At 42.4% G+C, this 18,010-nt stretch overlaps 1 protein-coding gene across 1 annotated transcript; it reads left to right on the top strand.

Annotated features, from left to right (window-relative positions):
- The first annotated feature begins 10,387 nt into the window (after positions 1-10,387).
- On the top strand, positions 10,388-16,365 carry LOC101663318 (ras-related protein Rab-18-like). The gene is made up of 4 exons (XM_004707686.1): positions 10,388-10,572; positions 10,765-11,123; positions 13,073-13,113; positions 16,303-16,365. The coding sequence occupies exons 1-4, from the start codon at positions 10,388-10,390 to the stop codon at positions 16,363-16,365; spliced, it is 648 nt and encodes a 215-aa protein (XP_004707743.1).
- The last annotated feature ends 1,645 nt before the right edge of the window (positions 16,366-18,010 follow it).

Below are 18,010 nucleotides of genomic sequence, written 5' to 3'. Positions count from 1 at the left end.
CCATTCCATCAGTGTGAATGGCTACAAGATGCATGGGAAGGGTCAGAGCTAACTCTTAGAAACCATTGAGCATGGCCCTAGAAAAATGGCTATAATAAAGTATGGTTCATGATAACATTTAGAAATATACCAAGGACCTGCAGGTAGAAAGAAGAATTAATTAGTTGAATATATATAAATCTTGTAAATTCAGAGACCATCAAGGACATTTAGAATATCTTCCTGTTCAGATGTGCATCTCAGACACAAATGCTTTGCTCACTTTATGAGAGGACTTCACGGATGTTTGTGGGTGGATGTGTGGAGCAAGGGCTCCACATTCAATTTCTACTGGTTCAGGCAGAGATGTCCGTGGTAGTACTGTATTTCCTCTTTATAGAGGCACTGTTGCAAGTGCCCTGCATCTTTTAAGCCTACAGTTTTTATATGATTGGGTGGCAACGTGTGTGTCTTGTAGCTCGGCACAGCAATATCAGGTTCATTTTTGTCTGCAAGTCATGTGATAGACTAGACTGGGCTCTGGTTATGCACAGCCTTCTTTCCTATATGCTTCTAGAAATTTTTGCTTGGGGCTATCCCCATGTGAACTTTCCATTATTCTGCAGAGGGGAATTGGGTAGGTGGGGTCATTACAGTGAGTGTATTTGATACAAACTTTAAATCAGTGAGGTGATATGAAATGACTTGGAGTTTCTTGTGAATTGCTCATAGGAGATAACTCTGTAAGAAGACAAGGAAGGTGAGGATAGGCTGAAGAAGAAAATGACCACCATGTGGCTGCAACTGAGGACACAGATGATCCTAGAGAGAGCTGTGGACCTGTTCTACACTGAGGCCAAGGTGCTGTGGTCTACCTGTCGAGAGGAAAGATGGCCTTGGATGACTTCCCTCCAGTCAAGGGAAGTCTTCAGTGAGGGATGCCATTTGTACTGTTAGCAGTGATATCCCACCAGCAGAGGGATGGATGCATTGTCATGAAAAGAGGATCAGGGCAAACCCCCACAACATCCATTCCAGCTGACTTCTCTGGTACTCAGATCCCTTGCTTCTTATATGAGTATGAGGTTTTGCTCCTCTGGGAACAGGCTCTCCAGGATTCAAGTGGGTCTTTTTAAAAATAATTTTATTGGGGACTCTTTTTTTTTAAATTAAAAGATCATTTTATTGGGGGATCTTACAGCATTGATAACAATCCATACATGAATTGTGTCAAGCACATTTGTACATATGCTACTATCATCCTTTTAAAAACATTGTTTTTCTACTTGAGCCCTTGGTTATCAGCTCCTCATTTTTTTTCTCACTCCCCCATCCTCCCTCCCTCATGACCCCTGGATAATTTATAAATTATTTTTATATCTTACACTGACTGCTGTCTCCCTTCACTCACATTTCTTTCATTCATCCCCCTTGGGAGGGGTGTGTGTTATATGTCAATCATTGTGATGGGTTCCCCCATTCTCCCCCCACCTTCCCCCTATACTCATGGTATCACTACTCCCATTATTGTTTCCTGAGGAATTTATCAGTCCTAGATTCTGGGTGCTGAGAGATCTCATCTGTACCAGTGTACATGCTCTAGTCTAGCAGGATTTGTAAGGCAGAATTTGTTCTGGGTCTTCTCATGCTTGATACCTGATCCCATTGACACTTCATGATCACACAGGCTGGTGTGCTTCTTCCATGTGGACTTTGCTGCTCCCAGCTAGATGGCTGCTTGTTTATCTTCAAGCCTTTAAGACCCCAGATGCTATATCTTTTGAGAGCCAGGTACCATCAGCTTTCTTCACCATATTTGCTTATGCACCCATTTTGTCTTCAGCGATTATGTCAGGAAGGTGAGCATTAGGGAATGATAGGTTATTAGAACAAAGTGTTCCTGTGTTGAGGGAGTTCTTGAGTAGAGGCCCATTGTTCATCTGCTACCTTAATAGTTAAAGTATATGTACATAGATCTATGCCCCTATTGTTATATAAATATATTTACATATATATATATGTGTGTGCATTTATACCTCTATAAATGTCCTTTGCCTCCTAGTTCTTTCCTTTTACTTTCATTATGTTCAACCTTCATTCAGCTGTCAGTAATTCCTCTCAGCTACATTGCACTTGATCAAGCCCCACTAGGGATCCTATGCCCTCCTTGCTATCAATTTTAGATCACTTGTTGTTCCCTTGTCCGTCGGTTTATTGGCTCCCTTCATTCTTTCCCCCACCTCCCCTTTTCCCATGTCCCCTTCCCCCTCCCCCACCCTGGGAATGGTCAGTCCCATTGTTTTCTCCTTAGGATTGTTTATCCTCCCTATCTTATATACATAGACATAAAAAAACAAAAACAAAAGAAAATACTATAAATAGTTCCCAGTCCATCTCTTAACTTTCATTAATGTTTTCCAGTCAAGTCTGATGAGGTGCCCTGCCCTACCCCCAAGTCTATTTTTGGGATTCCTCGGGGACTTCACTGCTTTTCTCCCCTTTCTATCTTTTGTACTCTGCCCTTTGCCGTTGGTGTGGTGGGGTCAGATCGGGCACAATTCCCTCAGTTTCCAGTGTTGTCCTCCATAGCACTATGGGCCAGTGAGGTGACACAATGTCTCGTGGAGGGGCTGGCCCTATGGTCCTTTCTGTGCATTGACTACTCCAAGCATGAATATCATCCTCAGGACTGGGTCTAGTTTTTGTTGTTAGTTGCTGCCAAGTGGACTCGTGTCAGAATATGATCCCATGTGTGCAGAGTGGAATTATCCCACAGGGGTTTCAGTGCTTTGACCTTTCAGAAGCAGAGCACCAGGCTACTCTTCAAAAGTGAATCTGATGGTGTTTGAACAACCAAAATTTCAGCTAGTCATTGAATGCTTAACATTTGTGCTACTCAGGCATTCCCAGGATGGGTTCACTTTCAAGGAATTTCTAGGAGAAGGTTCAGTAAGATAGACCATAGTCTTTGTTGCTACAATGGAGCTTGAAGCCATACCTGATACTTATGACCCCCTACTTCACAATAAATTCTAGATCCTTTGCACCCTGAGCTGGCACTTTTGTTAGTCTGGGAAGCTTGTTTGAGCTTGGATGAGCCAGTCCCTCATCCTTGAAAAGTCTGTGCCCCCCACATACCATACTCTTCTCAGGATATGACTAATGTCCAATTTACTATTAAAATTGGATATGTGAGTACTAACCAGGTCTCAGTGGATCATGTGAGTGCCAAAGCCATTCTTCCTCACCCTCATGATGTAGTAATAGGCTACCTTTTGTCAGTTTGGTGATTCCTTTCAGTACCTATGCTCTTTTAGTATGAGGAGCCCAAGCAGTACATTGATGGTTATAGCCTACAACTTAATGTTTCTACTTGAGCCCTTGGTTATCAGCTCCTCATTTTTTTTCTCACTCCCCCATCCTCCCTCCCTCATGACCCCTGGATAATTTATAAATTATTTTTATATCTTACACTGACTGCTGTCTCCCTTCACTCACATTTCTTTCATTACTTATTGGGATCTCAGGCAGACATGCTCCCCTGTGAGAATTAGGTCTCTACACTAGCCAGACTTGAGGTTGTGGGTTTGGAACATACTTTCTCCAAATTGGTCACAGGGAATGGATTTAAAGCAGGGTTAACTCCTACTTCTACACGTGGGTTTCCTGATTTGTGTAGTCTTCTTATTAGGAATTGTGTTAGTTTCCTGTGACTGCTACAATAAACTACTATAGGAGGAGGAGTCAAGATGGTTGAATCCAGGTAGAATCATTCGGTTCGGTGCTCCTGTGGTTGGACCAGAAACTTAAGGGGCTAATATTGGGAGACTGGGTATTAAAAATAGATTCTGTGTACTAGGGTTTGGTACAGAGTACCCACTGTGGTATTTGCTCATGGAAGGATTCAAGAACTCACTGAAATGCTCTAAGGTCACTGTGTCTACCCGTGGGCTCTGCTAATCCCTTACCAGATCCAGCAGGACAGCGTCCATCACCCCTTCCTATGCCTAAGACCCAAGACTCGCAGCATGCAGTATTTCCCCAGGCTACTGTCTAAAGGTGGTTCTGGGTAGACTACAGAAACAAATCCATGGACACACATATGTGCATAAGAAAGAGATTTATATACAAGAGCAATTGAACATTGAGAAAACATCCCAACCCAGTCCAGTCCAAGGCCATAAGTCTGATATTAGCCCCTATGTCCGATACCAATCTATAAAGTCCTCTTCAGACTCATGAAACACATGCAATGAAGCCAAATGCAGAATGGTCACAAGCCAGTGGATAGAAAGTCTTTGGGTCCAATGGCATTGTAACCATCTCAGTGCTGGCAGGGGTCTCTCTGTGGCTTCTCCAGCTTCTGAGGGCTGGTTGTGTCCATGTGGCTTGTCTTCTGGAATGTCTCCCAGGGAGTAGCAGAGAGAGAGGTGTCTTCTGCCTCTAAGGAGGAAGTACCAGATTTCCCAGAATTCTCAGGAGAAGGCCATGCCCACAGAGGTCTCATTGGCTATCTCTAGGTTGATAGCCTAGAGTCCACCCCTACACTCTTTATCCTTAAATTGACACCAGATTAGGTGACTACCACAGTCGTCTTAATCCCAGGCTCGCAGAGAGCCCCTAGAACTATCCACAAGACATCACACCAGAGTTCCCCTCTCTGCTGTACACCCTGCTCCTGTGTTCTTGGGCTTTGCATCCTCCCTCTTCAGCCAGGAATAGAATGACTACATTAGCCATCACCTTTCTTCCTCCCCACAACTCTGCACCTGCCAGCGTGGGTAATGATAGATCATTAGTAACTAATTTGCAGCAATTGAGGAGCCCCTGGGATATTTACCTGTGACATAGCTGTGCAGGAGAGCTGGGGAGGAGGGGGGAAATTCAGATTCAGCAGACCCCCAAACCACTTGGTGAATCTGGGCCCCCTTCCCTGGGGCATAGTACAGCATGGGTCCTGATTTAGGGCACCCCAAAAGTCTTTTATAAAAAGGAAAAAAATTAACACTCTTACATGATGTATGGATTGTTATAAGCGTTGTAAGAGCCTCCCCCAAAAATCTCTTAAATAAAAATAAAAAGATAACATAAAATAAAATAAAACACTTACAATTCCAGGCTGTGTTTCCTTTGCATAACTTTGAATATAATCCAACAGAAGCCTGGTCCAGGTCTACTAGCATCATATTAACATAACAAGACAGGCAGAACTGTAATCCTTAGAGTACAGCCTAGGATTTTAACATAACAAAACAGGAAAAGCATGCTCCCTTCAGCAGCACATATACTCAAAACAGGAAAATCCAGGTGTTGAAAGCCACAGCCCAAGCCCCAAACTGTCTCTACCAGTTTTGGGTTCCACGGAGAATCTTTAAAAGACTGCAAATTGTGGCCAAACAGTCCAGACCAGGCCCATGCCCATGCTGGAAGCCCGCCCAAACCTGACCCAGTGGCATACCAACTGCCGCCAACCTCAGCATACTCTGAGGCCCCCCATTGCTTTCAGCCATTAAGTCGCCAGGGCACTTCACTTACAAGCAGCCCGATCCACCACCATAGTAGGTGACAGATTGTCCTCAAAACAACCTTTACCAGCTACACAGAAAAAGTGCTCAGGATCCCTCAGTCTTCCAGGAACATGGCACCAAGTTCTTCCAAAATGACATGCAGACAGCAGCATATCTCAACATCCTCAACAAGAAAAGAAAAACAAAATGCAACCTCAGAAGAAGTCATAAACCCAGTGACACACATAAATGAAACAGACTTTGTTCTGCAACAAAAAGAAATCTTCAGAATGCTGCTTGGAGTAATACAGGATATGTGGGAAGCAACACAGAATAAGGACCCAATGATAGAGGGGATGAAGTCCACGCACCAAAGGGAAATACAAGAACTAATGGATGAGGTAACAGAAGCAAAACACAATATAATGGACCTCACCAACAGACTTGAAGATTCAGAGAATTGTACCAGCGATCTTGAGGACTATTGGGCAGACTTCAACAAATGGGAAAGACAGTCAAACAAGATAATCAGAGGTGGAAGAAATCCTGAGAATAATGACAGATGTTATGAAGAGGTACAATATTTGAATAATTGGTCTACCATGGTGGTTCTCAACCTTCTTAATACTGTGGCCCTTTAATACAGCTCCTCATGTTGTGGTGACCCCTGAACCATAAAATTACTTTCATTTCTATTTCATAACTGTAATTTTGCTACTGTTATGAATTGGGTGACCCCTGTGAAAGAGTCGTTTGACCCCCAAAGGGGTTGTGACCCACAGGTTGAGAACCTCTGGTCTACCAAAACAAGACATAATGAAGAAGTCAACAGCTAAATTAGAGAGGGAATACCCGGAAGCAAACTTCCCCACTTTATGAATGAGAACCAGACATTCACACAGGAAGCACCGAGGACACCAATTAGAATAAACCCCAGGCAGAATTCACCAGGCACATAATAGTTAAATTATCCAACTTTGAGGAAAACCAAAAAAATTTAAGAGCAGCAAGAGAAAAGAAGACAGTCACATATATTGGAGCTCAGGTAAGAATATGTTCAGACTTATCAGCAGATACCATGAAGAGGAGAAGGGAGTGGAGTAACATCTTCTGAAAATGGAAAGAAAAAATGCCAACCTGAGAATCTTCTACACTGCCAAACTATCTATTAAAATAGATGGTGAAATGAGTCTTCCCAGACAAGGAAAAACACAAATTATGTGCCATAAGACCAACCCTGTAGAAGATCCTTACTAATTCACTGTGGTCAGAAGACCAACCACAAGCAGGAGTCCGCAATATGGTGCTACTCCATCCAGAACTCAAAGTACTGAAAACAATTACCAAGAGAACATTGTTTTAGTGGGAAAAGAAGGCAAGAATGAAGCCCCTCACATAAACACAGCACACTGATATGAAGGGAAATAGGAAAACACCCAACACAAAATGTATGAAATGACAGAAATGAATCTACAGATGGTGGTAATAACACTTAGTGTCAGCAACCTGAACTTGCCCATTAAAAGACAAAGGTTAGCAGAGAGGCTCAGAAAACAAAACCCATCAATCTAATGCCTGCAAGAGACACGGGGGAAAAATGAGGAGCTGATACCAGGGGCCTACGTGGAGAGCAAATGTTTTGATAATGATGAGGGCAATGAATGTACAAATGTGCTTTACACAATTGATGTATGTATGGATTGCGATAAAAGTTGTATGAGCCCCTAATAAAATGATAAAAATAAAAAAAGAGACACATATTAAACTTATAGACAAAAACAGCCTAAGAATAAAAGTCTGGCAGAAAATATACCAGGCAAATGGCAACTTAAAAAACACAGGGGTTGCAATCTTAATCTCTGACAAAATTGACCTCAAGGTGCAAACCATAACAAGAGACAAGGATGGGCACTATATAATGCTCAAAGGGTCGGTAGACCAGGACCAGTAAGCATTGTAAGACTAGGACCAGTAAGCATAGTAAATATATATGTGTCTAACGAGAGAAATCCAGGAAGTTCGTCAATCTATTCAAAAGATCAAAAAAGAAATCACAGACTCAACAATCATAAGTGACTTTAATACACTGCTATTAGAGAAGAATAAAGCACTGGGAAAGAAGCCCAGAAAGGAGTCTACAGAGCTAAGCTACAATTAGATGACTGTACCTGATATACATTTAAAGAGGTCTTCATCCAAATGCAAAAAATCCATATTCCTTTCAAGTACACATAGCTAATTTTTGAAAATAGACCACATGCTAGCACACAAGTCGAGCCTGGGTAAGCTCAAAGACATAGAGATTACTCAGATGTCCCTCTGGGACCACCATGTCATAAAGCTGGAGATCAACAAAAGGAAGAGCAGAAAAACAAGGGCAAACAACTGTAGGCTGAATAATGATCTTCTGCAACACAAATGGGTACTGGCCCAGATTAGAGAGGATATTAGTAAATTTCTAGAAACTAATGAGAATGAGAACACAACATACCAAAACCTATGGGATACAGCAAACACAGTTATCAGAGGAAGTCTGATGGCAATTAATGCATAAGGATAAGATACCTGTGTGTATCAAAAGACTTCACCGAGAGAGTAACAAGAGAACCCCCAGACGAGGATATTTAGCAATTACATAACAGACAAAGGGCTTATTACAAAAATCTAAAATACCCTCCGCCTGCAAAAAGAAGAAAACAGTTACCCCCCCCCCCCCCAGGAAGTGGGCAAAAGACCTGAATGGAAATTTTACTAGTGAGGATAACCAAATGGCCAGTAAACATATGAGAAAATGCTCCTGATCATTAGCCATCAGAGAAATGCAAATGAAAACAACTAACCCCCTTGAGGAAAGCCTGAATCAGAAAATCTGAGAGCAACAAATGTTGGAGGGGAGGTGGCGAGATAGGAACTCTCCTCCACTGCTGGTGGTCATGTAGATACATTCAGTCACTGGAAAGGCATCTGGTGGTATTTAAAACAAATGGAAATTAAGTTACCTTACAACCCAGCTATCCCTCTACTGAGCATATAACCAGAAGGGGTAAGAAATAGACCACGACCAGTCATCTGCACTCCAATGTTTATTGCAGCACAATTCACAAGCACAGCGAATTGGAAACAATCTAAATTTCCATTGATGGACTAGTGGATTAGAAAACAGTGGCACCTACACACAACGGAGTACTACCCATCACTAAAAAGCACTGATGATTGCATGAAGCACATCGTCTCATGGGAAGAGTAGGAGGAACTTACGCTAAGCAAAGTTAGTCAATCACAATAGGACAAGTACACCATGAGTTGCCTGAGGGAAGTATAATCAGCACGGAAGGTATAGAAGAAAAGCCACTTATCTCACACTTCATGGGATGAGGTGCAGGCAATTGGGCGGGTCACAGATCAAACCCAAGGATGTACATGTCATTCCAGCACAAAGAAGGGGGAAAGGGAAGGCGGGAGCAGGAAGAGGGAAATAAATAAAAAGAGAGAGATGATGCCATTGGGGGAGTAGGGCATTAATTCACCCAGGGGGAGGGTATTGTTAATGTCTCCACAGAAATGGGAGTGGGAGTGCAGACCCCACCATGGCATGCCAAACCTTGAGGGCAACGTAACCATGTGGAGCAACTCATGGACAGGGCTGGCCCCAGTCAAAGCCAAACTGTCCCCTCCCCCCCAGAAGTATGTGCTACAGAGGCCAACGCTAAACCTACAGGTTGGGGAGAGGGGCCAGCCTGCTATACCCATACAGAAGCCAAGCAAGAAGGAAAAGCAGAGAGCAAGGGACTAAGCCCCATGCTGGCACACCAAGCCCTGACGATGGCGTCCCTTCATGGAGTTGCTAAGGCACAGAGAGACTGTAGGGCTGACAACAGCTCCAGACATGATGTTCTCTCACTGGAGCAGCCCACGACAGAGGACAATACTGGGGACACACGGCAGAGAGTGAATCCAGTCTGACCACGCCCACAGTGGGGCGAACCAAGAAGAGAACATAGCAGATCAGCAACAGGACCAACAACAAAAAGCCACACAACCCCTGAGGAGCCCCCAAAATAGACTTAAGGCTAGGAGGGGCAGTTCCTGGACTCCCTCAGTACCAGTGGGGAGATAGTCATAAAGGTCAATGGACAGATCTGGAATTATGCATGCTTTTTCTATTCCTTTTTTTTCCTTTCTATTTTCTTTTCTCTTTTTATTCAATCTTTTGTTTTCTTTTCGTTTGTCTCTGTTATTGTGGTTTTGCCTATCTATATAGGAGGCATGGGAAGAAACCCAAGGAGAGAGCAACGGGACTGATGGTTCTGGAGGGACTTGGGGGAAGGAGGAAGCTGGGGAAAGAAGCAGTGAGCAAGCAATGCCATGGACAGGGGAGCAACTAACTAGCGAATTAAAATCAACAACGAGGAGGATGTAGACATCCTGGTGGTGTTGGAGCAACAACAATCTAACAGAGGAATTACTAAGAGGCAGAAGAAGGGCGAGCATGATGGTGGGAAAGGATGAAGGTAATAGGAAACAGGAAAAATCTAGGAAGCACAGTTAAGGATAGAGATATATACATAGGTGTGCACTTATGTAAATATATTAATTCTTAAAAATAGAGGTAGTGGCCTATATACATATATTCACATGGCAATACATTGAGGAAGTGGATGGACTTTGGGTCTCTGCTGAAACTCTCTCTCAACTCAAGAACACTTTGTTCTATTAACCTGGCATTCTGTGATGCTCATCCTCCTAACACAATCACTGAAGACAAAATGGGTGCATCCACAAATGTGGTGAATAAAGCTGATGGGTACCAGGCTATCAAAAGATAGTGTTGAGACCTCTCTGGTGATGGCTAGAGAGGCAGACCGGGGCCACCAGCTGGGTCGGAGCAGAGCAGCGTCAGAATGGACGAAGATGTGCTGGCCACCCTGAAGATTCTCATCAATGGCGACAGTGTGGTGGGCAAGCCCAACCTACTATTGAGGTTCACAGATGATACTTTTGATCTAGAACTTGCAGCAACAATAGGTGTTGACTTTAAGGTGAAAACAATTTCAGTGGATGGAAATAAAACCAAACTTGCAATTTGGGATACTACTGGTCAAGAAAGATTCAGCACATGAACTCCCAGATATTATAGAGGTACACAGGGTGTTATATTAGTGAATGATGTTACAAGAAGAGGCACCTTTGTTGAACTGGCTAATTGGTTAAATGAATTGGAAACATACTGCACGAGAAATGACATAGTCAACATGCTTGTTGGAAATAAAATTGATAAGGAGAAGCGTGAAGTTGATAAAAATGCAGCATTCATGTTGTTTATAGAGGCCAGTGCAAAAACCTGTGATGGTGTACCGTGTGCCTTTGAGGAGCTGGTGGACAAGATCATCCAGACCCCTGGACTGTGGGAGAGCGAGAACCAGAATAAAGGAGTGAAACGGTCACACAGCGAAGAAGGCCAGGGTGGAGGAGCGTTCGGCGCATACTGCTCTGTGCTGTACACACTGCGGAGCTCCAGCTCCTGCACATTTGATCAAATAATGACCTCCTTCCTGTTCATAAACTCTCTAACTGCTCTTTTAGGGACCTTGCTGTTTGCACATAATTTGTGGAAATTCCACTCTTTGGCTTTCCCAGGTAATGTTACAGTAAGCACGCACAGGTTTCAGTATGCATTTTTAAAAAAATGTAACATAAAATAGGTGTCCCTTTAGAAGTACATTTGATTTGATGATTTACATTGATCATATATTGTTAAAAAATCCATCTATTTTAGTATATGTTGACACAAGGTCTGCTTCTGATCTCCTTTTTGCTTGAATATTCCTATTGATTACTGGATTACTTGGAAAGTGGACCTCCCAGAGCCACTGGGAGCTCGACGTCTGTTCTCAAACCTGGCACACCTTCTTTCCGGGATAACAGGGAGCATGATTCCACAGTTTGTCTGGGATGTTGGCAGACAGATTCTCTTTTAGTATTAAGAAAACTTCTGGTAGCCCCGGCCGACTTATAATCAAATCTCTGTTTGTTCTGATGATGCCTTTAAAGTAGCATTAATATGTTAAGGGAATTTGGTTTTCCTTTTAATATACTCCAATGAGTGACTCAGTTTCACTCAAGTATTCATTCTGTGACATGTACACTGGACTCAGGGCTGTTTGGTGTAGCATTTTGGGGTTTGTGGCAGTTGACAGAGTGACAGTAAGTATTTCCCCATTTTGGTTTCAGAAGGGCATGGGTAGCATATTTATAATAGCTCATGTAGTTCTTACGAATTTTAAAACCAACTCCCCTTTTTCCTAAACATTGGTAGTGTTTGTCTAAGTACCTCAATTAGAATGTGTATAATGTTTATGGATATCTGCATCTTACGGCTTTGTAAATGGCTAGTTGATACAAATCTCTCTCTATATTTTGAGGTGTGGGAGGAGGAAAACCAGAACAAAACACTAAAGGGCAGTCTGAGAATGGCATATTGCTCCCAGAGTCTGACGTGTGTGGGGAAAATACTGCTGCAGTGAAAATCTTGATCATTTACTGTAACAGGTAGCCAATAGTGTACCCACACCAACTTGTACAGACTAATAAATCTTTTCCACAGTAAAAAAATAAGATATAGTGTCTGGCATCTTAAAGGCTTGAAGTTAAACAAGCGGCCATCTAGGAGAGAAGCAACAAGCCCACATGGAAGAGCACAGCAGCGTGTGCGATCAGGAGGTGCCGACGGAATCAGGTAGCAGGCACCACAAGACCCAAAACACCAACAAAAAACATATTGTTGAGAACAAGGGGTCAGAGCAGAGATCCAAAACTCATCTTTAGACAACAGGATATCCCCTCACAGAAGGGTCACATGGAAGGGATGAGTCAACCAGGGTGCAGTATTGCACTGGGGAAACACACAATATTCCTCTGGTTCCTTGAGGCTTCCTCACCTTCCACTATCATAACCCCAGGCCTGCCTTTCAGTTCTGGCTAGACTGGAGCGTGTACACTGGTACAGATAGAGCTAGTGACACCCAGAATCCAGGTCAGATAAACCCCTTAGGAACATAAATGGGAGTAGTGATACCAGGAGGGTAGAGGGAAGGTGGGGGGGGGGGAGCAAGGGGGAACCAATTGCAATGATCAACACAAAACCCTCCCTCCTCCAGGAGGATGAACAACAGAAACATGGGCGAAGGAGACAGCAGTTGGTGTAAGATAACAAAACAGTAATAATTTATCATTTATAAATGATGATGGCAACATATCTTCAAATATGCTTGATGCAATTCATATATGGAATGTTATAAGAGCTGTAAGAGCTCCCAATAAAATGATTTTTTTTAAACCAAACAACTGTAAATTTTGTGGCTTAAAACAAAAAAAGTTGATTCTTTAGAGTTATGAAGTGTAGAAGTTGAACTCTGCCAAGACCAGAACTCTAGGGAGAATTCATTTGTTGCCTCTTCCATCTTCTGGTGGCTACCAACAACCCTTAGGACTCCCTGGTTCATAGCTATATCACTCTCCAGTCTGCCTCTTTCCACTGTTACCGTTTTCTTTCTGTCTCAATTATCCCTCTATATTTCTCTTTTAAGGACGCTTGTCAGTGGATTTAGAGTCCACCCAGATCATCTGGGTAATTTTCTCATTCAAGTTCATTATCTTAATTATATCAGCCATGACTCCCTTTCCAAATACGGCTAACATTTATAGGTTCTGGGCATTAAGACACAGTTCTGTCTTCCTTTGAGTCACTATTTAGCCCATCACAGGGACATCCTATTTAAGCTCTGTGTTACATCTGGAGGATGGTTCCTCTCCATGTTCGCATATCAGTTGCTTCTTCTTCTTTACACATTTTATTTTAAATTAGTGTTTTTCTTGATAGAGTATTCACACATCATATACTTCCATGGTTAAATCACTTGTCAAAATGAGTTGTAGATACAAAATCACAATCAGTTCTATTGCTCCCTCCCCCATCCCACATTCATTGTTTGTGCCCCAAATCCCCTCACCCTCCCTATCTCCACCACCCCTCAGATAAACCACTCATTAGTTATTATCTCTATGCGTCTACCCCTTTGTGCAACAGAAACAATCAAAACCAAAATAAAATGGCAAGACTAAAATAATAATACTATAAAGATAAAAATACAATTAAAGAGTAAGGGAGGAAGGCCACCATCAATATTTAAAAAGCCAGGGAAGGGAATTTTATTCATGAAACAATCAGTTGCTTCTTTAATAGGCCATTTTACCACTCCTTCCGACTGGTGACATCGGAGGGTGGAATATGTGACAGGTTTAGTGGATTCCATGGTCATCTGCTTACTGCTGCACCTTATTTTCTATAAAATTATCCCTTGTTCTGAGGCAATGTTGGTTAGGATTTTATATCAGCTGATGAAACCCTCTCTAAGGCCCTCGAAAGTTGTGCTGGTCAATAGATGAGCCCATAGTGGATGGACATAGTGGACGATAGATGAGCCCAGATACTGAGACTAGTTAAATAGAATCATGGCTCTTTTCAGGGTGAAGAAGTCCGTGATATTCAATATGGAACCAAGTATCTAGCTGATTTTTTAAAAAATAGAGCCAAATGGTAGTCTCAGTTTCGGTAGCTGTTGTTGGCAGAGCAGCAGTAGCTGTAGCTATATTAGCCGTGGTGAGAGGAAGCATGTCCTGTTAGTCTTATGCACAATGTTTATCCCTTCTATTGAGACTACTTCACTCATACAAACACATGTCATCATGAGGGTAGTCCATGATGAATGATTGCTTATATCAGATGATGGAGCCATTCTGTTTCATTGATTGCTTAGTGTCTCTTTTGTGGATATTCTTTAGTGGCCATTAATATGCCATATGAAGCTGTGTTAGTCTGTCTACTTTAGAGAAACAAATCCACAGAAACTCATATATATAAGAGAGAGTTTTATATAGAGGGTAAGTGCACATCAAGAAAACATCCCAACTCAGTGCTGCCCAAGCCCACAAGTCCAACATTAGCCCATATGTCTGACACCAATCCACAAAGTCCTCCTCCATCTCACAAAACAGACACAATGATGCTGACTGCAGGAGGAAAGCCAAATCAGTGAATGTGTAAGCATCTCGGCACTGGTAGGGGTCTCCACACGGCTGCTCCAGCACTCAGGGTTGCATCGGGGTAGGTTCATGTGGCTTCTCCTTGAGGATGTCTTGCAGGAAGTGAACCTTACTAGCTGAAGTAGGGAACTGACTAAGGCAGCTGCACCCTGGTCCGACCATCAGAATGCAAGAGACCTAAGAACTTGAAAGGCGAGGCTCACCAAGCCATTTATCCCTCCGCCCTTCAATTTACCCCACGTGTGTTTATCAGCCAGGTTGGCACAATAAACTTTAACTATCTCAGAAGCATAGAAACAATTGTGAGGATGGCACAGGACCGGGCAGTGCTTTGTCATGCTGTGCATAACGTTGTTATGTATCAGAACCTACTTGATGGCACCTCACAACAACAAAGATCTTCATACTTTATGCCATTCCCACAGGTCCAGCTATATGGGTCTTCCTGAGATTTGATTACCCTCAATTTTTCAGTTTTCCCTTTTCAAGATCTTGGACCAGCTAGTTTCTTGAGACTTTATGACTTGGGTATGACAGAACCTAGCTCATGAGAGAACACTTTGACTGCACAGCCACTTGATGCTATGAGTTGGGATTGATCTCATGGCAGTCAGTTTGTTTTTGCTTTGATCTTTACCAAAGCCCACTCACAAACCAGAGTCTGCTTTTCAAAGGCAGATAATATGGCCTTGATAAAACAAAACCCTAAGGGTCTCCATTCTTATCTCTTATTGTAGTTTGCATTCACCTTCATATGAGGTCTTTTCCAAACCTAGAAACCTCTAGTGCCATAAATTTGATCACTTTCTATGGCCAAGTGATAGTACTGCTTGGGCTACATCCTAAGCTTGTTTTAGAGCCATTCCCAGCCCTTACTTAAAGCTGGCAACCTTTCAGGTTATTTGGTAAACAATACAGTTTGCTACCAAAACTCAATGGGGACTACAACATGGTTGGAGCTTTGTAATTTGTCATTTACTTTGGGGAAAATAAATGGATATCCTAGTATCCTCAAGATCATTGGACCCAAAGAATTTCATTGATCTGATGAACCCCCAAATTGTGTGGAGTTCATCTTCTTCTGAAAAACAGGCCTACCACTTCTTGGTAACCTGGTCTACTAGGTGTCTGTCACCAGTAGAGTAGACCAGTGTAGTAATCTATGGGATGTCCAGATGGCCCAGGTCTCTTTGGAGTGCTTTATGATAGAGGGAAGGCAAACTAGCATAGCCTTGGGGCAAGACCATAAATGGATATTGTTATTTGTCATATGTGAGCTTGCACTGCTTTTGAACATTCTTGTAAAAGGGAAAGAAAAAGATACATTTTCCAGATCAATGTCTGTATATCATGTGCTAAAATCTGTATTCATCTGTTTTAACTAAGATGCCGCATCTAGAACGGTAGCTTTAATTGGGGCTACTTTATGGTTAAGTTACCTGTAGTCCACTCTTATCCACCCTGATGCATGAGGTTTTAGATATTCTAGCATTTCCACTGCTATCAGAAACCTAGGTTCTGTAACAGCTTCTCTGTCTTAAGGAGACACCCTCGAACATCTTAATGTTGGCCTCTCTCACTAGCACTTTCTCTCTTTTTTTGGCAGAGGTTTAATTCAGGGCAGGGAGAGCACTTTCTTTAGGATATTGATAAACATGTTGTCCTCTTAGCTTTTCCATGGAACAGTCAGCTGTATGCACTCTCTTGTTCCCAGTTTGGGGAGCATTTTGAGTTCCTCTTCTACCACATGTCAGGAAAGTTCTGGTATCTCTATTAGTAGGGAGAATTCCTTTTTTTTAAAAAAAACAACAACCAGGATTGAGCCTTGCAGAAGGATCATTTCCAGGATCATTGCTACCATGTTAAGTTAGTTATCTTAGGAGAATTTTTACATACTTGCAGATTGATATACTCTCCTTTATCAAACCTTGTTCCACCCCTTTGGTCTATTAGAATCAAGACCTAGTCCCATGAACATTCTCTCACCTCCCTATAGTACATATTATCCAGATACTGCATTCGTTTGTGAGATAGTCCATTTTCCCCCCTCAGCTGGACTAACAACATAATTGACCCCATTTTGCTAGGTCATGATTTTACTACTTGCTATTCGTCTGATTAAGGAGTCCTAGAGGTGCATTTGGGTAAGCATTGAACTGCTAACCATAATGTTGGTGGTTCAAAATCACCAGCTACCCTATGGGAGACAGTTAAAGATACCTGCCCCCCGTAAAGATTTATAGCTTTGGAAACCCTATATAGCGTTGCTAAGGGTTGGGATCAACTTCATGGTGATAGGCTTTTAGGTTTTTTGAGTCTGATTAACAGAAGGGGAAGAAGAGTAGGGATTCTAAGGGTGGCCAGAAAAACCATATAAAAGACCTGACTTATTTGAGGTGTCTGCATGATACTCAAGTAAGGGTGCTGAGGAGGTGAGCCAGTATCTCCTAACAAGGGTGTATAAGTTATTTTTGTAAATCTTGCAGGTTTGGGGGAAGCTGGGAGTTCAAATGTTTCAATAAGATCTACCCATATAAGTTCACTCCCAAGTCTCAGTGTCCACTCCTTTTCACTTAATGGCCTTGACCTTTGAGGAGAAGATCTGTCAGAGCTGAAATTCAATTTTCTCTGAAGGTCTGTTTCTCTTATATCATTAAGTCCAAGTTATTCTCTTATATCATTATTCCCTGGCCATTTTTTTCTGAGCACCCACTGTTGTTTCCTTAAGTACAGCTAAGACACTCTGGCGGCCTTCACATTTCCCTGACTGCGGCTGATTAATCACCAGGAGTGTGATGTCATCTCTCTTCAGTAGCACACATCTCATAACGTCTCCAGTTATGATATCATTTTATTCCTTTCCAATACCAGAGATTTCACCCTAGCAAGCACAGCTCCTCCCACTGAAGTCTCAACCTACTTGACTTGGGTGAGTGTTTTCACAACTGCTTGCTACAGCATACTGAAATCTATCTGTTCTTCACTTATCACCAGCGTAATGTTGTTGGCTTTGTTTTTAGCTAGATAGGGAATAATCCATTATACAATTCCCATTTCACAATATTCTTCTAAGGATCACAACTGGGACTAACTGGTTTAGATTGGGTTACTTGGGAGGGATTCTGAGATGGACAATTTCATCCAAGGTTTACTGGGGACTGCCTCTGTGAATACCTGTACAAAAAGGAGGGAAGCTAACCCAAGAACAATTTTTCATGAGAATTCAGCTAGTTCTATGGGGGGTTATGGGCTATTATGGCCTTTCAGACTTGTCCTCAATTGAGGCAAAGCTGCCAAGACTGCATGAGTCTGAAGAAGAATTTATAAACTGGTATCAGACATATGGGTTAATATTCTACTTATGGACTTGATCTGGACTAGGCTGGGATATTTTCTCAATATACAATTACTCTTTATATAAA

Source organism: Echinops telfairi, unplaced genomic scaffold (assembly GCF_000313985.2).
Source record: "Echinops telfairi isolate 266 unplaced genomic scaffold, ASM31398v2 ScPeMD7_9;HRSCAF=40, whole genome shotgun sequence".
Lineage (NCBI taxonomy): Eukaryota > Metazoa > Chordata > Mammalia > Afrosoricida > Tenrecidae > Echinops > Echinops telfairi.
This window is presented reverse-complemented; position numbering and strand designations above follow the sequence as displayed.

What these genes read in the sequence shown, in the direction of transcription:
- LOC101663318 (XM_004707686.1), top strand. Translation starts at nt 10,388, where the DNA reads ATGGACGAAGATGTGCTGGCCACCCTGAAGATTCTCATCAATGGCGAC. An exon ending in AAAACCAAACTTGCAATTTG is followed by an intron (nt 10,573 to 10,764) that starts GGATACTACTGG and finishes TAAAATTGATAA; the next exon opens with GGAGAAGCGTGAAGTTGATA. An exon ending in CCACTCTTTGGCTTTCCCAG is followed by an intron (nt 11,124 to 13,072) that starts GTAATGTTACAG and finishes TTCTCTTTTAAG; the next exon opens with GACGCTTGTCAGTGGATTTA.